The following is a 23,016-nucleotide window of genomic DNA, read 5'->3' as shown; positions in this document are numbered from 1 at the left end:
TTTATGTATGAAAAAAAAATTTAAAATATACCTTACACTTTGATAGAAGAATCATATATACCCTTAAATAATTTTAAAAAAAAATTAAAAGTAAAAACATAAATTTAAAACTAATTTTTTAACTTCCGTTAAATGAAGTTATATGTGAGCTCATTTTGTAACGGCAGGGGTATATGTGAGTCGTTTGTATAAGAATAAGGGCATATATGAGCCACTTTCATAACGAGGGATATAGCAACTTCAAATGACAAAGTTGAGAGGTATATCAGATTCTTTTCCCATAAAAAAAACGTAATATTACATGGCAGCGCATGCAGTTCACCTTTTGTATAAATCTGGGTGTGAGTTTTTAAGGGGTATATATATTATACTTTTAAAATGTTTGAGGTAATAGAACTCTCATACAAAATAAATGTGATAGTTGAAAATTGAGTAATAAATTGGGAATTTTAGATCATTTTCTCAAAAATATTTATAGATATACAACTTTCTTTAAATTGTGAAATTCGAAAATTTGAAAACAAAGAGATGAAGTGAAAGTGGAAGAATTACTACGTTACTTGTATTTGACTCCTATATTTGATAATACAGGGAGTTGGGAAAGTTGAAAGAGAATAAATTACACTATATTTTTTCAATGTCAGAAGTGATCAAAGCTATAAGCAAGATTCCGATCAAGTAGAATATTCAAAACTTTTATGTAAGATGTAAGGATTTAATTCATAAGCAAGCTAAATAATTCTACATTATAGTAAATACTGTTTTTAGCAATAATAAATATTCATATTAACAAAGACTATTGCTGAATCTTTTGTTACCGGCAATATCATCAGACCTAATTTCACTGTAGATTTTAGCGGTATTTACATAAAGAGTGCTAAAATATAACTGTCTCTAAAAAAATATATTTAGCGACAATCAAGTTATTACTGTTAATTAATTATTACTAAAGATTTTTTTTTGTATGTAATGCTAGTTGCAAATATAGATATAGATACAAAGATTTTTTACTTTCTTAAACTGTAGGACAAATCAAAATAGGACAAACAAATAAAAATGAAGAAAGTAACTAATTAACAAGAAGTTTTACGACCAGCATAGAGTATTCTAAATAATGTGATACATGTAGTACAATTTTGTTGGATCAATTCTCTTTTAGGAGAAATGTGATATTAACTATAGAGAGGCAAACCTAGCAATATTTTGGGCCATGATATTTCACGTTAGCTTAGTAGAAGGCAACAAAAGGAAACAACAAAACTTTTTAAGTCTATCTATTTTTTAGCAGGTCCACACATGTCAACACCATGAACCCATTTCCATTATGGGCCTTATATGGCTAACAAAGTATTATCATTATCGTGAAGGGTTAAAATAGAAAAAATATCATAAATGACCATAGTGTGAGACTTAATTATAAAGCTTGGCTAGCGATAGTTTTGAATAATACTTAACAAATGTTGTGAACGCTTCTGAAAATTGACTGTGTGTCACTTATAGAAAACAGATTTAAAAATTATTTTATCATTAACACAAGACAAATTTCAGAAAAACTCGCTATATATAAAAAAAAAAAGTGTCATGTATAAGTTTGACTGGTTAGGTAGTTATATTATTCATTTAAAAAAAAAAGAAGGGAATAGTTGGATATGAAACTCTATTAGATTGAAATTTGAGATTTTGTTCTTCGATCGAAAAAAGGTTTGGACATGATTATCGCCATATCCTTCAATTGTGGCCAGAAAAAAATTAGAGATACTCCCATATATAGTGAAAAACTTGTCTTATAATAATGCCAAATGTAGTTGGTATGTTACATCGATCGACATATAGGACATATGACTGGGAAAAGAAATTGATAGCATAACAAATTTTTGCAGATATTGTTTATAGCACATTACTTGTCATTCTTATAGATTACCAATTATAAGTATCACAATTTCTCTTTAACTATACATTATTTTATGCTATTAGTGAAAAGATAATGTGCAATCTCTATCAGTTTTACTCTAAGTTGTGCAGGCTTTTCAATTTTGTTGCTGCAACCATATCGAATCTTCAAAAATACACTACTACGGCCTGCTAACATTAGGTTTTACCCAAATCAATCCACCATATGACTCAATGCAAAACTAGTTAGGATCGGCTTAGTAATGAATCTTCTCTATCCATTTTGCGTTATATAGCAGCCACAAGACTTTCGGACAAATAAAGTAGTCGGAGAAGAGGATTTCTATTTCATAAGTAACTTGAATGGGGGAAATTAATATTGGTGGAATGAAATAAAATTATGATATGCACCAGAAATCATATGTGAAAATGCAAATTAGTAAAGAAACAAATGATTATTACTATTATTAGTTCTCATAATAAATTCAACTGGAATCCAACAACATACATTGAATAGAAAGAAAGAAGCAAAACGGAAAATGCGAACAGTTTCTCACTGTTGACATTTACACATTTAGTATCCTTCGGGCTTGTAAGCGATGAAACTGATGCACTGCACTTGACGAACATTGTCGAATCCGATGATACGGACCCATGCCTGTGGGTAAGCCTTCTTTGCCTCCTGCACCTCAGCCAAGACCTGGGTTGCATCGGTGCACCCAAACATGGGCAACTTCTGTTGGGAATTAAACACACAACACACACAAATAATCTAGAGAAAAGAGAAACGGAACACAAACGGGACACACAAGAATTTAACGTGGTTCGGTTTCCCTACTCCACGACTGTAACAGGAGGATTTTATTTCACTTGTGCTTATCTAGAATTACAAATACAAGGATCATATTTATAGGAAAGCCAAATGGTTAACCTAGGGTTTCAGTAATGGGTCGGGCCGGCTCACAAGCCTCCACAAAGCCCAACAATCTCCCACTTGGAGGCTTGAAGAATTTCAACTGTCATCCACTTAGAACACTTGTATGTCTAGTAATCTTTTTCAACTCTCTCCTGCTACAGCGGCCTTCTCATCAGTCAACTGAAAGGCCCGTTGAAGCTCCCCGAAGCTTCAACACATCAGTCACGGCTGAAACTGCCCTTGACTCGTCCTCGGTCCCTACCGGCTCCCACTTGAGACACGAACTGCCGGATCCTAGAACTCCCTGAGAACAAACACTCTCCATACTCAGCAAGATATTTTCTGGAGACGTATCAACAGCTGGAATACTGGTTCTCTTGACCCACTGTCTTCTAGGAGCCTTGGCTGAAGCACGGCCGGTGCTCCCACTGCCACAAACGCCTCTGACTGGTCTTCCTGAACCTTTCCTTGCTCGTTCATCCTGAATCTGACCTGTGGCTCTGGGTTTCTTTCTTGCAAAGACAACCTTCTTCTGCCCACGAGATTCTGTGAACCGGACTTTGTTTTTCTTCTGAACTGGGACGGTCACTCCCTCAGACGGTAATCCGACAATATACAACGATCCTCTTTTTGTTCCACGAGCCATGACAAGATTGCCCCTCACGACCTTCCACTGCCCATTTCCGAACTTCACATGATGTCCCTGTTCATCCAACTGCCTAACAGAAATCAAACTTTTCGTCAAGCTTGGAACAACTCTGACATCCTTCAAGGTCCAGAAACCGACTGGCGTCTTCAGCACCATGTCACCCATGCCCGTAACATCAAGAGCTCTATCGTCTGCAAGCCTTACCTTTCCAAAGTCTCCAATAACCAGATTCTGCAATGCTTCACTGCTGTGGGTAGCGTGAAAAGAAGCACCAGAATCCATGACCCAGGAATCCACATTGCTCTCCGCGCAACAGATAAACAAATCCTCGTTGACGCTGTCTTCTGCAATGTTGACTTGTTTGTCTTTCTGGCATTGATTCCTGAAATGCCCCACCTCCTTGCAGTTCCAACATGTTACACCTGAGCCATCCCGAGCCTTTGACTGACTCCTTCTTCGGTTCCTGCTCCCACTACCTCTGTTATTTCCTCTGCCTCTGACGACGTTTAGCATATCACCTGATGATTCTCCAGAACTCCTTCTTCTGACATCCTCGCCAAGAACGAGATCACGAATCTTCTCAAAGGTGAATCCATTAGGTCCCACTGAACTGGCAACTGCTGTAACCGTTCCGGACCAACTGTCAGGCAATGATGATAACAGTAGTAAAGCTTGAACTTCATCATCGAACTTAATGCCAACTGACAAAAGTCTGGCTAAGATCGAATTCAATGAGTTGATGTGCTCGGTAACTGAACTGCCTTCCTTCATCTTTGTGTTCACCAACTCTCTAATCAGAAAAATTTTGTTTGCTGCAGATGGCTTCTCGTACATGTTAGACAAGGCTTCCAAGATGCCTTTCGCTGTCTTCTCCTTAAGAATGTTGAACGCAACATTCTTGGTCAACGAGAGTCGGATAACTGACATAGCTTTCCGATCCAAAACTGCCCACTCTGCATCAGACAATTTTCCTTGCTTGTCACCCAACACTACGTCCAAATCTTTCTGAACCAGCAAATCTTCAATCTGCATCTTCCACCAACTGAAATCTGTACCATCGAACTTCTCAATTCGGAACTTCCCATCTTCTGCCATCTCAAAGGACTTCGGCAATTCCCTTAACGGCGTCTACAGACAGCGGGCGGCGATTTGGACGATGCTCACGATCTGGACGCTCGCGGCTGGATCTGAGGCTCCTCGACGCGGCGGCCACTGGAACGGCGCGACGGACAGCACACGGACGACGGCTGTTCGCACCCTGCGCGGTTCTCCTAGCCGGCTGCTGCTTGAGGTTACCCACACGGTAACGGCGGCTACTCCTCCCTGCACACAGTTCTTCACACAAGAACCCTAGGTGACAATTTCTCACAGTTTGTGTTACAATGTTGTTGAAACCTCGCTCTGATACCAATTGTTGGGAATTAAACACACAACACACACAAATAATCTAGAGAAAAGAGAAACGGAACACAAACGGGACACACAAGAATTTAACGTGGTTCGGTTTCCCTACTCCACGACTGTAACAGGAGGATTTTATTTCACTTGTGCTTATCTAGAATTACAAATACAAGGATCATATTTATAGGAAAGCCAAATGGTTAACCTAGGGTTTCAGTAATGGGTCGGGCCGGCTCACAAGCCTCCACAAAGCCCAACAACTTCCACATGGTCCAGTATCTGCCATCGTAGTATCCTGGTGACTTGTTGTTCTCACGGTACACAAATCCGTGCTGCACATGATATCCCACAACACTATTAACACAACATATCAACACACTAGCTAGTAAATTTTAAAAACAGAGGAGATCAATGTTGACCTCAGTCTCGAATTCCAAGCAAGGAACCATCCATTTTTCAATAGTACTGTTTAGAAGTAGTACTGTACTGTTGACAACTCTCCATTAAATTTAATGCACAATACTTGGTTCTTGTAACAGTTACATATAATCATATTTCTAATCCAACGGTCACAATTACATTATTTACAACGCAAAAATAATTTTGCATTAACACTGACATTGCACATCATCATTTTATCTCTATGTACTGTTTTGAGAAGAATAAATATAAAAAAAATCACATCATGCTAAAAGGAATCATCAAATTGAACTACATATTCCGAATACAAACAAATTTTAATTATCTTTGACTTAAAAGTAAAGTATAAAATAAAATTAACACATATTTTTACAACTCTTGAACACGCACAAATAATTCTATATTAACGCGCATAAATAATTATACATTAACACTAGCATTACACACAATCAATATATTGGCTTGTACTATTTCATAGATATAAAACCAAAAAAAAAAACTGGTGTCATTCTAAAAGAGAACTACCAAAACGAAAAAGAAAACTTTCACATTGTAAAGTTCATCCAAGTGCAAAAAATGTGGACCTTCCTTTTATTGGAGATTCTTTGTCCGTTTCTAATCTTGGTGCTACGAGATGAAATACTACAAGCTTGTTTTCTTTCTAGCAATTGATTAATGACCTTTTTATAATGACATTAACACAAACATTATACATTATCAATTTATCTCTTTGTACTGTTTGAGAAAAATAAAATAAAAAATCAACGTCATACCAAAAAAAAACCCATCAAATTGAACTACTTATTTTCAATACAAACAAACTATAATTATCTCTAACTTGTTAAGTATAATTTAAAATTAACACATACTTTTGTAACTCTTGAATGCACATAAATAATTCTACATTAACACATAAATAATTTTACATTAACACTAGCATTGCACACAATCAATTTACCTCCTTATACTATTTCACAGAACCACCAAACTAAACTCCTTATTCTCAATACATACTAAATGTAATTATCTCTAACTTAAATGTTTAGTATAAAGAACCTTTATGATGCCACATGTTTATGCATGCGGGCAACTTCTTTCTAACTAGCAAAACACCAAAACAGAAAAGCTAACTTTCATATTGTAACGTTTATCCAAGTGCAAAAATGTGGTCTGCTTTTTTTTTGGAGATTTCTTGGCCGTTTCTTATCTTCGCGTTACAAAATACAATACTACAGACTTGTTTTCCTTTAAACAACCGATCAATGACCTTTTTATCCTTGTTTGAGGAAAAATATTATTTTTCTTCAAAAAATTATTAAATTATATAAAATATTTAAGATTTAAATTATATACTAATAATTGTAAATTTAATTATCTAAACTATGTTACTGATATGCAGTAGAATTATACTGTAGACAACTCTCCATTAAATTTAATGCACAATACTTGGATCTTATAACAATTCCATACAATCACATTTTCAATACAGTGGGAGAAAAAACACCTTGCTAATAGTGTGGATTATGTGCCGAGTTATGCATGCAAGCATATAATCCAAAAACACTAAAGTTGCTTCCCTCACAATATATCACTCACTTCATCACTCTATCAAAGTACAAAATAATCTTCTCTTTTTCTTCCTTTACTTTGCTCAAGTAGAAATCATTAAGATTGAGGAAATGGATTACTTAAAACACACATAAACAATTCTACATTAGCATTGATATTGCACATTAACAATGATATTGCACATTATCAATTTGTCTCTTTGTAATGTTTGAGAAAAATAAAAATTAATGTCATGCCAAAAAGGAACCATCAAATTGAACTACTTATTCTCAATACAAACAAACTGTAATTATATCTAACTTAAATGTTAAAAGTAAAAAATAAAATTAACATTTACTTTTATAACTCTTGAACGCACATAAATAATTCTACATTAACACTAGTGTTGCACACAATCAATTTACCTCCTTGTACTCTTTCATAGATATAAAACCAATAACAGTGGTGTCATTCTAAAAGAGAACGACTAAACTGAACTATTTAATTTCAATACAAACTAACTAACTAACTGTAATTACCTCTACATTAAATGTTTAGTATAAAACAAAATTTAGAACATACTTTAATGATTCTTCTACCTTCATTGATGCCACATGTTTATACATGCAGGCAACTTAACTCTAACTAGCAAAACACCAAAACTAAAATTCAAACTTTCACATTGTAAAGTTATTTCTTGGCTGTTTCGTGTCTTTGGCGTTACAAAATACAATCCTACAGACTTGTTTTCTTTCTAATAACCGATTAATGACATTTTTATCCTTGTTTGAGGAAAAAAAATTATTTTTCTTCAAAAAATTATCAAATTATCTAATATATTTAAGATTTAAATTATATATACTAATATTGTAAATTTAATTATCTAAACTTCCCATTAAATTTAATGCACAATACATGGTTCCATATAATCACACTTTAAACACAGTGGGAGAAGAAACCACCTTGCATGCTAGCGTATAATCCAGAAACACTTCCTTCCCTCACTATATATCACTCACTTCATTACTCCATCAAAGCACAATATAATCTTCTCTTTTTCTTCTTTTACTTTGGTTTCTCCATTTTTTCTTCTCTTCTTTCTATTGTTATGGGGTCTCTTCGTAAAGAAGGTGGTGCTAAGGAGGTGCAAGTAGAAATTATAAATCTTGATGAGGAAATAGAGAAAAAATCAGAAAAAAGTGTAGGTGAAATTCGTCCTTTAGATGTAAAAGACTATGAAGATATGGGGTTGATCTTAGATTTGGAGAAATTAGGTGAAACTAATTATGAAAGTGCTGGCATAGATTTTAATGCCATGTTTTCTGATTTTTTACCAGAAGATGAAGAAAAGGTGATGGAAGTTACTCCATATGAAAAGGAAATTATTAATCCTCCTGTGCTGTTGTCTTCAACTGTTTCATCATTAATGGAATTAGAAAAACTGATGGAAATTCCTCCTCCAGATGAGGGATCATCATTAGCTACTAAAGCTAATTGGGACTTTGAACTTTTGGAGTGGATTTGGTCACTTACACTTATGAAGAGTACCTTCGCTATTTAAAGAAAAACAAGATTCCCCAGCTCGTGGATTAATGTTTTATAAGTTTTTATTTCGTTTTTAAGTCTCTGGGAAATTCGATCAGGTTATTATTTTTCTACCAATTTTATTTTTCTCTTTTCTGCATGTAATATATAATGTAAAAGTTTTTTTATCTGAGATTTCAAGCCAAAAGAATTGTGTAGCTATTTTTTAGAAAAAGCTTAATTGATGTTAGTGCATCAACAATGTCAAAAATTATGTAGTTATACAAATGCGATGTTCAATAAATTTCTATGTATCAATGTGAATTTTTTTTTGGGTAGTTAACTAATAAAGAACTGCTTAATTAATTTTTGTGCAACAATAGTGTCAAAAAGAATTGTGTAGTCACTTTAAAATGGTGCTTAATTAACATTTGTGCACCAATATTATGAAATAAAATTGTGCAACTACTTAAAATCAGTGCGTTAATTAACTTTTATGTATCAACATAGTCAAAAAAAACTTGTGTAATTACTTAAAATTGTGCTAAATTAACTTGTGTGCACCAATTATGTAAAAAATAAATACTATGTTTTTACTTAAAACTGATACTTAATTATAACTAGTGTGCGCACCAATAGTGCAAAAACAATTGCGCAGTTACTTAATAGACTTTGTGCACAAAAAATTAGGGCTGGGCGTTCAGTTTGGTTTTTTATTTCAATTTTTGGAACTGTTGAACCAAACACCAAATCAAATTAATTCGGTTCAATTTTTTTTAATTCAATTTAATATTTGTGATTTAGTTCAATTTATTAAATTCGATTTTGAAATCACTGGTTGTGGTCGCTAATTGTTGCCCTGGTCGGCTATCGCTGGAGGCTTAAACATGGAATTGGAATTTTGAAAGAGAAGGCACAAGGTGCAGCGGAAATTGGAAAAACAAAAATGAAAACCTAATCCTAACTTACTAAGTGCTAAAGGGCAGAAAAGGAAACAAACTTAAAAGGCCAAAGTAGTATTAATAATTACATAATATTTATAAGTTTTTGTATATATATTAGTGTGTATATTTTAATTTACCAAAATATCAAAAATATGATAACATATTATCAAAAACCAATCCAAAATACCGAAAATACAAAAACATGTCATAGAAAATCAGTAATGAAATCAATTCGATCCGATATTTCGAATTTTCGTCATATATGCCCAGCCTGCATAAATACCGAACCAAACCAATTTTTTTTTTGATATTTCGATAACATAATTTTATATTTTTGATATTTTTTTTATTTGATTTTGATAATATGTTTTTCATATTTTTGGTATTTCGATTAAACCAAAAAATACACACTAATATGCATACTATAATAAATATTATGTAGTTATTAATACTATTAAGCATGTTCATTTTATTTCATTTTTCACCCTTAGCAACTAATAAATTAGCATTAGGTTTTTACTTTTGTTTTTCCGATTTCTGCAGCATCTTTTGCTTCTGCCTTCTAGGCTTCTCTTCCAAATTTCAATTCCAAGTCAAGCCTCCAGTGACCGCCGACCAGGTAGCAACCAGCGACCACGACCAGTGATTTCAAAATTGAATTACGAAAAATGAATCGAATTAAAAAATCACAAACTGAACCAAATTAATTCAGTTCGGTATTCAGAAAAACAATTTTCAAAAATCAAAAGCAAACCAAATGACCGAATCCCCGGCTCTTATATCTCAGGTTGCTTATCTCAAATCTCGTCGAGTAAATTGCAACTCTAAAGGGTTATGAAGATCTAGAGGCAACAAAAAAAGGCATGAACAATAGCTTTGTGTATTTATTTAAACGGGATGGTTAATTGCACAGATATGGACAGTTCTTGTGTAATTACTTAAAATTGTGCTAAATTAACTTGTCTGCACAGATATGGACAGTTCTTGTGACTCTTTATCAAGCTAAATGAGGACAAGTGTTTCCTAAACTACAAGAGCAAAACATGATAGAATAAGCATATGACCGAATTCAACAAATTCGGACAGTGGAGCAACTCCCATAAATGGAAAATATTCAGATATCAACTTCTTAAAAAATTTAACACAACGATGAACTTTTACACTAATTCAAAAGAAAAGTTGAAACAGGTGACGCACCTTTCTAGTAGTCCCTCTATCTCTTTTGTGGCATTCAGCAACTCCAGGACAGTCTGTAAACGGGGTTCATGTTTGTAAGAGATGACATCTAATTATAATGCACACAGAAGAAACTATCAGTATCTGTGCATCTAATTATAATGCTCAACCAATCAAGATAGTCCTACTAGAAGCTATTCAACATCACTTAATGCAATTGAGAATTTGGGATAGATAACAGTGGCATTCCTGGCACAAGCACGATCAGATGACCAATGTTAACTGGCCCTTATTTCGCCATTCAAACAAGTCTCCATCCCAAAAGAAAGATTATTTCATTTTACTTATACATTCACCCGCGATAAGATGCTACTTCACATTTACAGAAGGGTTCCAAAAGTAACATCAGCCTTCACTAATTCAGCAGAAACAACAGTCCTCCGGTCTTAGAGATGGTTGAAGCCATTTATCAGGCAGGCCTAAAACGTCTTCAGCTTACCATCAGAGTCAACTGAGCTATCTACATAATTTATAGAAAAATAATGAAACAAAAACTTAAGCTCACATGGCTCAGACCTTCACTTGTAAGATATTTTGAATTTAATTTCTACATATTATTTGTGTCTTGAGCCTTTCAGAAGAATCAATTTTATGATGAAGACGATGAAGTAGGTTATCCAATTGAGTTATACCTTTAAATTTTAAGTAATGCTCAATGACATCGTCAACACTCAACCCGCTAGTCAAAACTTGGTATGTAACCATGAAGGAAGGCCTTCTTAAAGCCCACCAGGGTAATCCATTGCAACAACTCCATTACAAAAAAGATGCTAATTTCCCTGGAATGCCAACAGTTAATGATAGTTATTACAAATTCTTTTATAAGAAGATAACTTGTCTGAGACTTTAAATGCTTTTGCAAGACAGAGACCTTCAACAAAAAAAGTGCATGAATCCATAACCATGACAATAATAGACAACAAAAACTTTTGGGGAAGATTTCAAGCCCACGAGAATTAACCTTATAAGACTTTGCCGACAAATGTAGGAAAATTATACAATGTAAATCACATCAATATTACGGCTATGACATCCAAATTTCAATAACTTGTACGCTAAAATAGACTCTTCTCCCTTTGCCTTAGTGTATGTAAGGGAAAAGCACTAATACTCAAAGCATCCTTCAGGGACCAAGTCATCTTTCTCAAGAATGTCTACATTACTTATGACATGTAGTAAATTTTGGAGCTTATAATCTTATGAACCCAACATTCCACCTTCCAATATGAGTATGCAATTGTCTTGACGTCTTCATAAGATTGTTCTAGCGTTTGGAAGCACTGACAGTTGAGACTTGTATACACATTTTACCTTTGTCGTCTACTATAATGGAGGAATGTTCCTAAATGGGCGTGATTCCATCTGGAAGTAATGTGCTTCTTTCTGATCGTTTATGTTTTTTACTTCTCCAACTGCACACTTGTTAAATCCGACAATGGATTATTGAGGTGGTGAGTTCAGTATGCCTGAAAACATTTTCCTCTCAAAATGTTCTCTTTATTATTTACTCATCTTGAAGTCAAGAAAATATTTTCCCTACTCATGATTTTCCACCAGAAGAGCGGAAAAGACTTCACTCACTTATTGGCGAAAGTAATTTTCCATTACAAATATCCTAAATCTAAATCCAGGTCACTTACTTCAACTGATGATTTCTTTCCAACAACCTTTAACATTCAAATTTATGTTGAAACTATATTTTCGTACCTCATCGTATACATCTTGTAAATTACCAATGAATTCTCAATGGAGTCCACTTAGCCATAATATCTAATCTGGAACACCTCTAACATGTAACGATTGACATATGACATGATAATCAGAAAGCTAATCTCAAAAGAACATATATCACATAGTTCAGAAAGTTAAGAAAACATGTAATCTATAATACTCACTTTAACCAGCATTAGACCAATACCCAATAATCAAGAAAACATGAACCATAAACCCTGTGTTACTATTAAGAATGATAAGTCAAGATCAAAAAATTATACCTCTCTTGCACGGCGCCTGGCCTCCATGTTATCAAGATCAAGAAAATACAAAGCCCCTCTCACTTCTCACTAAAATTGACCTTCTGTTTCCCCCAAAAACCATCCACAACTGAAAAAAAGGGGCGAGGAATTCAATGTACATACGATCTGATGAGTACTCATTTCAAACCCAAATAATTTATAACCCAATTCAATAAATTGCAGTTTGCAGCATAGACCAATACCCAAAAATCAAGATAACCCTGAACCCTACACCCTATCTTAATATTAAGAATGATAAATCAAGATCAAAAAGTTATACCTCTCTTACACAGCGCCTGGCCTCCATTACAGAGCCCTCTCACTTGTCACTGAAATTGAGTACTCAATTCAACCCAACGTAACATGTAACACTTCACTAGGAGAGAAATGTTTGGGATTATACAACTTTGACGAGAAAATTTAAGAGATGAAAATTTAGGTGTGTTTGGTCGCTCCTCAGATTGGCGGAGAAATATAAGATTGGGATTAGTTTAACCCCAAATCAATGTGATTTTCCGATCATTCTAGAATTCTAATTTTTCCTCATTCAAATTATTTATCTTCGCAGATATCTCTAAATCATAAGACATTACTGAATGTCTTGGTTAAGTTTCATTTACCCGATGTATAACATCTGCTGATTTAGGTTCATTTTCCCCAAATCAATGAAGAATGGAAAGCTAGTTCCTATTTTCCAAATTAACCAAGGTTACATAGGTTAATTAATTTAAGTGCTATACCGCGCAAAAGAAATTAGGGTTCTTAATACTTTTTCAGGAGCACCAAACTCCATTACTGAATTTAGTTTGCTCTTTCACTGTGAAAAGAAAAAAGAAAAAAAACTCTAGTAATTAATGTTCCAACAGTTACAATTACAACTTCATTATTTACAACACACATAATTCTACATTAACATTATCTCTTTGTACAATTTCATAGGAGAAAAACCAAAAAGACTGACGCCATGGCAATAGAGTAGAGAACCATCTAAGTGAATTACAACACATCATATTCTCAAATAAAAACAAATCGTTAACTTTAGCTTAGCTTGTATCTAAAGACTAAAACAAAACCTGACACCATAATTAGTAGAAACCTCGAAACCAAGAATTGGTAGCAAAACACCAAATTTTAAAAGCAATGTTTTCACATTGCAAAGTACATTAAGGTGCTTAAAAGTGGTCGGAATTTTTTTGGAACTTCTCTACCTTTTCTTCTCTAGGTGTTACAAGCTTTAAATACTATGAGCTGTTTTCGGTTCTGGTATGATTTTCTTAAAAAACTTTTTTTTAAAAAAAGGAAAAATTGAATGCTTTTTTAATTCCTTTAACAATTAAATTATCCAATATATATATATATATATATATATATATAAAATAACTATGATGTTTAGGTCAGTTTGTCCGCAACTACTAATTAACTCTATCTGCCAATGTTTGGACGTACGAGAAAAAATCACCTAATTTTTTGTCTTCTGTTGGAAATCGATACTTACACGACCTCATTATTTTAACTCACTTCATTAAGCACTAGATCGAACTTGGGTACATAATATAACAGACAATTTATCCCACAGAAATTTTATGCATATCAGGCTACCAGATTTAATATCTGTGGAAAAACTCAGTATATTTAATTGATCTGTTTAATCTCCATTTTAAAATACAAACACCTGGAAATCTCAGTAGTTCAGTTGACTAGCTAATTACTTGAATTTTCACGTTGTTGATAAAGGTTCGATTCTTCATCTTTTTTTTCCCTTCACCAACACAATTTGTAAATGTAATTATGTGCTGAGTCATGCATGCAGCCATATAATACAAAAACGATAACGTAGCTTCCCCTCACTATATAATCACACTTCCCTTCTCATTCGAAACACAAACTACTCTCCTCTTTTTCTTCCTTTACTTTCTTTTCATCTTCTCTCTATGGAGTCTGTTCATAACGAGGGCGGTGTAGCGGTGGAGAAAGTAGAGAACAAGAACACTGAGAAGGAAATCCCTCCTTTAGATGTGGTCAAGGATTATGAAGAACAAGGCTTAGTAATTCAACTCGAAAAAACAGCTGAAAATAGTTATGAAAATAATGTTAGTATTGATTTCGATTCTATGTTTCCGGACTTTTTCCATGGAGATAAAGAGATGGATTTGGCAATGAAATTTTATCATGGTATTGATGATAGAGATGTTCTTGATCCTCCAGTTGTGCTGCCTATAATTGAACCATCCTATATGAAATTTGAGGAATCTATTCAAACTGATTGTCCAGAAGAGTTCAAATTAGGTGATGGGCAGCCATCGTTGAGTAACGACAGAGGAAATTGGGATCATGAGTTGATGAATTGGATATGGCATCCAAATAGCTATGATGAATTCCTCCGTTTTCAAAGAGGGGATGAAAATTAATACTCACTTCTCTTTGTTTATGTTTGTTTTTATTTCGTACTATCTACCTGTGTGTTTGTTGTTTTTAAATTACTGTGTGTATGTGTTGTACTATCGTATTATATATTAATAAAATTAATACAGTACACAAGTACTGTATCTTTAATTTGTAAATTTTGGGGTTTGATTTTATCATATTTGTAGTAATTAATGAATTCCAATAAAATTTCTATTGTAACAATCCTTGGCAACAAAAAGTAAGGCATGGATAGAGAAGATCTATGAGATCATGGAACTTACTACATCTTATTGTAGTTAGTAACTTTAAAGCGGTGACTAATTAATTTTTCTGTACCAATAGTACAGTTTAAAAGAACACTATTTTTACTAAAAGCAATGTTTAATCAACATAGATCAGGGAACTTACTAGATCTTATTGTAGCTAGTAACTTTAAAGCGGTGACTAATTAATTTTTCTGTATCAATAGTACAGTTAAAAAGAACACGGTTTTTATTTAAAAACAATGTTTAATTAACATAGATCAGGGAACTTACTACATCTTATTGTAGCTAGTAATTTTAAAGCGGTGATTAATTGACTTTTCTGTACCAATAGTACAGTTAAAAAAAAGAACACTGTTTTTACTTAAAAGCAATGTTTAATTATCTTTAGTGCATTAATAAATTTTTTTTTAAAAAAAAAAACTCTATATAATTATTTAAAAGTGGTGTTTAATTGTCAAAAGAATTATCAAATGATCAAGTCATTCGAAAGATAATGCGAAAATAATCAAATACGTCCTCAATCTATAATTGAATTTTCGACTACATATTTATATTTTATCATCCCCTTAAACTATTTTAAAGTAATATAAGTGCACCCTTGAGTACTAACATGACTTGCTCTCTTAGCTGAAGGCATATGTAAAAATACTTTGAGTTTTTTTACAAATATTTTTTTTTACTTTTGTCTTTTATTTAATTTTCTCTCCACCCTTCTCCTCCCTACTCCTCTCTCTCATCAGTCATCACTCAAAAAGATCACCTCATCTATACTGTTCTTCATCACCATTGTTGAACCACTACTACTTCATTATTATAGCAACTCTCTTGACACATCTTTTAAAACTTTTTCATTATTTACTCACAACTCATAATACTATAAATCACCATGGAAATCACCAAATGAGCATTAAAATTATTACTTATATAGTGAATAAATCACCATGGAGAGGAGTAGTAAATCGGTGTAAATCATAAGAAAATCGAAATGATGTGTAAGTCATACGATATAAAAAAAAGACCTACCCCTCAAGAGGAATTCAGCTATTTGTTCTCGTTATCTTAAATGTTTATAACTATGTTCTTCCTATCAAACTTCATCAATGTACTAAATGTTTAGGTTACCTGTTTGCTTACCAACTGTCCGACTTAACTTGTCTATTCTTTCTACACCTGTCCTGCCAGTGTATTTTTTTTTCCATACACTGCTTCAAATCTGTTACATAATGAAAATATAAAGGGATTTAACTTATATGCATTGACGATGTAATGAATTTAATTGATGCTGTAAATTTTTCTTTTTTAAAATATGATCCTCTTGGTGAAATTAATAATTCATGTTCTTATGTGGTCTAACAGCAGGATGATACATCAGCTCATTATCTGAGCGGTGAATCCATTAAATCATGATGTGTGCTTTGCAAAATATGGCGATCGAGCAATTAACCCTGTTTACCACCATTACCAATTAGTGCATCTACTTCAGCCTCACCTAATTCGTCATCATCGAGTTGTAAAGGAAGGCTACTTGGCCAAAAGACTCAAAAGCCAGAATTGATTGCCAAAAACTCTCATCTGGTTTGGATCATCATTAATGAACTGTAAATAACAAAAACTTCATCAGCTGAATAATCAATATGGACATTTGACTATAAAACATGTTCTATAAAGAAAAAAGGAAGACAATATTAATTAGCGATAGAGGGAAATTCTTTTTTTTTTAAATGTATGTTTGTTATGCACACAGATGCCTATCTTAAGAAATTTTGATCAATCTTTCTTATTGCCTTTTGTAAATGCACTTGAATCGTACTTTACACAGTTTTTGATCACTGTGAAAAGAAAAAAAAAGCTTTAGTAATTAATGTTCCAACAGTTACAATTACAACTTCATTATTTAAAACACACATAATTTTACATTAACATTATCTCTTTGTACAATTTCATAGGAGAAAAACCAAAAAGACTGACGCCATGGCAATAGAGTAGAGAACCATCAAAGTGAACTACATACACATCATATTCTCAAATAAAAACAAACCGTTAACTCTTAGCTTAGCTTGTATCTAAAGACTAAAACAAAACCTGACACCATAATTAGTAGAAACCTCGAAACCAAGAATTGGTAGCAAAACACCAAATTTTAAAAGCAATGTTTTCACATTGCAAAGTACATTAAGGTGCTTAAAAGTGGTCGGCATTTTTTTTGGATTTTCTCTACCTTTTCTTCTCTAGGTGTTACAAGCTTTAAATACTATGAGCTGTTTTCGGTTATGGTATGGTTTTCTTAAAAAACTTTTTTTTAAAAAAAAAAAAATTGAATGCTTTTTTAATTCCTTTAACAATTAAATTATCCAATATATATATATATATATATAAAATAACTATGATGTTTAGGTTAGTTTGTCCGCAACTACTAATTAACTCTATCTGCCAATGTTTGGACGTACGAGAAAAAATCACCTAATTTTTTGTCTTCCGTTGGAAATCGATACTTACACGACCTCATTGTTTAAACTCACTTCATTAAGCACTAGGTCGAACTTGGGTACATAATATAACAGACAATTTATCCCACAAAAATTTTATGCATTATCAGGCTACCAGATTTAATATCTGTGGAAAAATTCAGTATATTTAATTGATCTGTTTAATCTCCATTTTAAAATACAAACTCCTGGAAATCTCAGCAGTTCAGTTGACTAGCTAATTACTTGAATTTTCACGTTGCTGCTAAAGGTTCGATTCTTCATCTTTTTTTTCCCTTCACCAACACAATTTGTAAATGTAATTATGTGCTGAGTCATGCATGCAGCCATATAATACAAAAACGATAACGTAGCTTCCCCTCACTATATAATCACTCACTTCCCTTCTCATTCGAAACACAAACTACTCTCCTCTTTTTCTTCCTTTACTTTCTTTTCATTTTCTCTCTATGGAGTCTGTTCATAACGAGGGCGGTGTAGCGGTGGAGAAAGTAGAGAACAAGAACACTGAGAAGGAAATCCCTCCTTTAGATGTGGTCAAAGATTATGAAGAACAAGGCTTAGTAATTCAACTCGAAAAAACAGCTGAAAATAGTTATGAAAATAATGTTAGTATTGATTTCGATTCTATGTTTCCGGACTTTTTCCATGGAGATAAAGAGATGGATTTGGCAATGAAATTTTATCATGGTATTGATGATAGAGATGTTCTTGATCCTCCAGTTGTGCTGCCTATAATTGAACCATCCTATATGAAATTTGAGGAATCTATTCAAACTGATTGTCCAGAAGAGTTCAAATTAGGTGATGGGCAGCCATCGTTGAGTAACGACAGAGGAAATTGGGATCATGAGTTGATGAATTGGATATGGCATCCAAATAGCTATGATGAATTCCTCCGTTTTCAAAGAGGGGATGAAAATTAATACTCACTTCTCTTTGTTTATGTTTGTTTTTATTTCGTACTATCTACCTGTGTGTTTGTTGTTTTTAAATTACTGTGTGTATGTGTTGTACTATCGTATTATATATTAATAAAATTAATACAGTACACAAGTACTGTATCTTTAATTTGTAAATTTTGGGGTTTGATTTTATCATATTTGTAGTAATTAATGAATTCCAATAAAATTTCTATTGTAACAATCCTTGGCAACAAAAAGTAAGGCATGGATAGAGAAGATCTATGAGATCATGGAACTTACTACATCTTATTGTAGTTAGTAACTTTAAAGCGGTGACTAATTAATTTTTCTGTACCAATAGTACAGTTTAAAAGAACACTATTTTTACTAAAAGCAATGTTTAATCAACATAGATCAGGGAACTTACTAGATCTTATTGTAGCTAGTAACTTTAAAGCGGTGACTAATTAATTTTTCTGTATCAATAGTACAGTTAAAAAGAACACTGTTTTTATTTAAAAACAATGTTTAATTAACATAGATCAGGGAACTTACTACATCTTATTGTAGCTAGTAATTTTAAAGCGGTGATTAATTGACTTTTCTGTACCAATAGTACAGTTAAAAAAAAGAACACTGTTTTTACTTAAAATCAATGTTTAATTATCTTTAGTGCATTAATAAATTTTTTTTAAAAAAAAAAAACTCTATATAATTATTTAAAAGTGGTGTTTAATTGTCAAAAGAATTATCAAATGATCAAGTCATTCGAAAGATAATGCGAAAATAATCAAATACGTCCTCAATCTATAATTGAATTTTCGACTACATATTTATATTTTATCATCCCCTTAAACTATTTTAAAGTAATATAAGTGCACCATTGTTGAACCACTACTACTTCATTATTATAGCAACTCTCTTGACACATCTTTTAAAACTTTCTCATTATTTACTCACAACTCGTAATACTATAAATATCACCATGGAAATCACCAAATGAGCATTAAAATTATTACTTATATAGTGAATAAAATTAAATCGTCTTTAATCTCTTTACACTAATAAAATTTATCAACCTTCGAATCTTATCTCTAATCAATTATTGTTTGATGAAGAATTTAAACCACACCCAATAATGATTTTAGGAACTTGAACAGCAATCACCAATAAATTATGTGAGAAGAGATGACCTTGATTGTATAGCTGGAAGAAATGGACTTGATCTTTCAATGGAGTATAATTCATCAATGAAATTCTCAAGTGACAAAACCATTAATGAAAAAGACCCAGTAATCGAAATGGGTTGCTCAACATTGTTAAATTCTAGCTTCAATAGAGAGCATCAAAATTTTGTCGATGTTCATAAATCCGATAAAGCTCGAAGAAGATGGTGACAATCAAGAATGTATCTTCAAATCTAACAAATTGATTAGTCAAGATCAAAATAAAAGAGGAATAAAGAAGGAAAGTGAAAGAGGAAAATATAGATGAAAAATTGCAGAATAAATGATTATTTTTTTATATAAAAAGGAAAAAGGGTCTGATAAACCCCTCAACTTTGTCATTTATAGTTGATATACCCTTGTTATGAAAGTGACTCACATATACCCTTTTCCTCTAACGGAAATGAAAAAGATTTTAATTTTAGTCTAATTTTTTATTATAGTAAATACTGTTTTTAGCAATAATAAATATACATATTAACAAAGACTATTGCTGAATCTTTTGTTACCGGCAATATCATCAGACCTAATTTCACTGTAAATTTTAGCGGTATTTACATAAAGAGTGCTAAAATGTAACTGTCTATAAAAAAACATATTTAGCAACAATCAAGTTATTAGTGTTAATTAATTATTACTAAAGATTTTTTTTGTGTGTGTGTAATGCTAGTTGCAAATATAGATATAGATACAAAGATTTTTTACTTTCTTAAACTGTATGACAGATCAAAATAGGACAAACAAATAAAAATGAAGAAAGTAATTAATTAACAAGAAGTTTTACGACCAGCATAGAGTATTCTAAATAATGTGATACATGTACTACAATTTTGTTGGATCAATTCTCTTTTAGGAGAAATGTGATATTACCTATAGAGAGGGAAACCTAGCTATATTTTGGGCCATGATATTTCACGTTAGCTTAGTAGAAGGCAACAAAAGGAAACAACAAAACTTGTTAAGTCTATCTATTTTTTAGCAGGTCCACACATGTCAACACCATGAACCCATTTCCATTATGGGCCTTATATGGCTAACAAAGTATTATCATTATCGTGAAGGGTTTAATTTGAGAATTTGTTCTTCAATCCGAAAAAGGTTTGGACATGATTATCGCCATATCCTTCAATTGTGGCCAGAAAAAAATTAGAGATACTCCCATATATAGTGAAAAACTTGTCTTATAATAATGCCAAATGTAGTTGGTATGTTACATCGATCGACATATAGGACATATGACTGGGTAAAGAAATTGATAGCATAACAAAGTTTTGCAGATATTGTTTATAGCACATTACTTGTCATTCTTATAGATTACCAATTATAAGTATCACAATTTCTCTTTAACTATGCATTATTTATGCTATTAGTGAAAAGATAATGTGCAATCGCTATCAGTTTTACTCTAAGTTGTGCAGGCTCTTCACTTTTGTTGCTGCAACCATATCGAATGCACTACTACGGCCTGTTAACATTAGGTTTTACCAAATNAATCCGTGCTGCACATGATATCCCACAACACTATTAACACGACATATCAACACACTAGCTAATAGCTAGTAAATTTTAAAAACAGAGGAGATAGATGTTGACCTCAGTCTCGAATTCCAAGCAAGGAACCCATCCATTTTTCAATAGGTACTCAATTTCGCTGAGCAATTGCTCGTCGGACAAATCAGGAAGGTACGATAGAGTCTCGTACTTCTTCATGTTAATTGGTGGCCACACCTATACAATTATAAATAGTTAATCAAACAAATTAGATAATCGAGTATAACATTATAGTCAATGAATTTTGTTGTACATATATATATATACAAACCTGCATGCACCTGACTCTTCCACCATTGCTAGCAATGGAGGTAATGTCAAGGTTTTGCTTCTTTGAAACAGGGAAAGAAGCCGTGGACTTGAGTCCAGTGAAGGGTGCAACCATGCTGGCTTGTGCACCATTACCGCGGGTGGCAACAGCTGCTGAGGACATTACTGAAGAAGCCATCGCTGAAATAATTGGTTACTAAGAGGTTATTAGGAAGCCCTGTATATATAGTGATAAGGCTTCCTATCTAACGGACAAAAAGAGTTAGCAAACCTCATCTTACAGGAATGGTAACCATTGGATTTTGTGGTTCTTGGCATTACAAAATCAATGGCCACTGAATTTTAACCCCTCACTCGTCCTTATCTCAAACTTCCCATACTGACAAACAAGATATGTTTTTTTTTTCTTTTTTAAAAAATACTTGGAATTTTTTTGTTGCTTTTGCCTTTTCTTTCTGACGAGTTTTTCATTTTTAAAAATAATATCACAAAGTGTGTTTGGTGTAACTGAAAATATTTACTAAAAAAATAAGGAAAATACTTCCTTTCCATATTGATTGTCGAACACAACCCACCCTGTATATTGTTTCTTTCTCGTTTGGTTTTGGGCATAGAGTAATTTCTGCGCCATATATTTGAACTGTTAATTCTACAAAGGGAAACTTGGTGAGTAGTACTTTGGGGAAAATTGTTTATGAACGATACTTCACCTTAACTTAGAAGGAATCAACAAAATTGGCAAGTGATATGTCTCTTTTTTGAGCAGGGTACACACATGAGGCCATTGCAATTTTATGGCCAGCAGAGGAATAACGGGTGGGGGTGGGGTGGGGGGGCGAATAGTACGGTACAAACTTCTATTTGGTTGAAATAATCCAACGCCAATTCTGGATTTTCTCAGATAATTATTATATCAATGCATTTTATAGATATATTGCTTTAGGTCCATCGAAAATAGTCTCTCCACCTTCACAAGATAGGGATAAAGTTGTGTATACACCATTCTCTTCAGACCCCACTTATGTATAGTTATACTCCTTATGGGTTACTTATTGTATGAAATACATAGTACAAAAGTTTGATGAGCCCATTTCTATAATTCTTACTTTATAGAGTATTGTTAACCTGGAAAGGATAATTAAATATGAAGTATTTAATGTATTAATGTCATTTCACTGATTATTGCAGGTTACTTCCCAACTTCCATTTTACCTATGCTATGAAGCAGCTTATCTCTAATTGAATTTCATTCCAAAGATGTGATTTTAGAGCTCGATGGGAACTTTGGTTTCTGGACCTGTGCAAGTCTCAATTCCAACTATACCCTCAATGTGAACTTTGCTTTCTGGACCATTGGAAGTCA

General features: G+C 33.0%; 1 protein-coding gene and 1 long non-coding RNA gene across 2 annotated transcripts; both read right to left on the bottom strand.

Moving 5' to 3' along the window:
* Positions 1 to 2,326: 2,326 nt before the first annotated feature.
* LOC107010327 (ribulose bisphosphate carboxylase small chain 2C, chloroplastic) lies at positions 2,327 to 21,858 on the bottom strand. The gene is made up of 4 exons (XM_015209603.2): positions 21,655 to 21,858; positions 21,426 to 21,560; positions 5,117 to 5,188; positions 2,327 to 2,623 (listed from the first exon to the last, which is right to left on the bottom strand). The coding sequence occupies exons 1-4, from the start codon at positions 21,829 to 21,831 to the stop codon at positions 2,465 to 2,467; spliced, it is 543 nt and encodes a 180-aa protein (XP_015065089.1). The 5' UTR covers positions 21,832 to 21,858; the 3' UTR covers positions 2,327 to 2,464.
* LOC114076137 lies at positions 10,145 to 13,049 on the bottom strand. Its single transcript, XR_003576941.1, has 4 exons — positions 12,824 to 13,049; positions 12,523 to 12,631; positions 11,161 to 11,307; positions 10,145 to 10,542 (listed from the first exon to the last, which is right to left on the bottom strand). It is a non-coding gene; the product is annotated as an uncharacterized LOC114076137 (long non-coding RNA).
* Positions 21,859 to 23,016: the final 1,158 nt, after the last annotated feature.

This window comes from Solanum pennellii, chromosome 2, assembly GCF_001406875.1.
Source record: "Solanum pennellii chromosome 2, SPENNV200".
Taxonomy (NCBI): Eukaryota; Viridiplantae; Streptophyta; class Magnoliopsida; order Solanales; family Solanaceae; genus Solanum; species Solanum pennellii.
This window is presented reverse-complemented; position numbering and strand designations above follow the sequence as displayed.

Excerpts from the sequence above, each read along its gene's own strand:
- LOC107010327 (XM_015209603.2), bottom strand. The coding sequence starts at position 21,831 with ATGGCTTCTTCAGTAATGTCCTCAGCAGCTGTTGCCACCCGCGGTAAT. Across the intron at positions 21,561-21,654 it reads GAAGAGTCAGGTGCATGCAG|GTGTGGCCACCAATTAACAT; the intron begins GTTTGTATATAT and ends ATAATTGTATAG. Across the intron at positions 5,189-21,425 it reads GCTTGGAATTCGAGACTGAG|CACGGATTTGTGTACCGTGA; the intron begins GTCAACATCTAT and ends TATCATGTGCAG.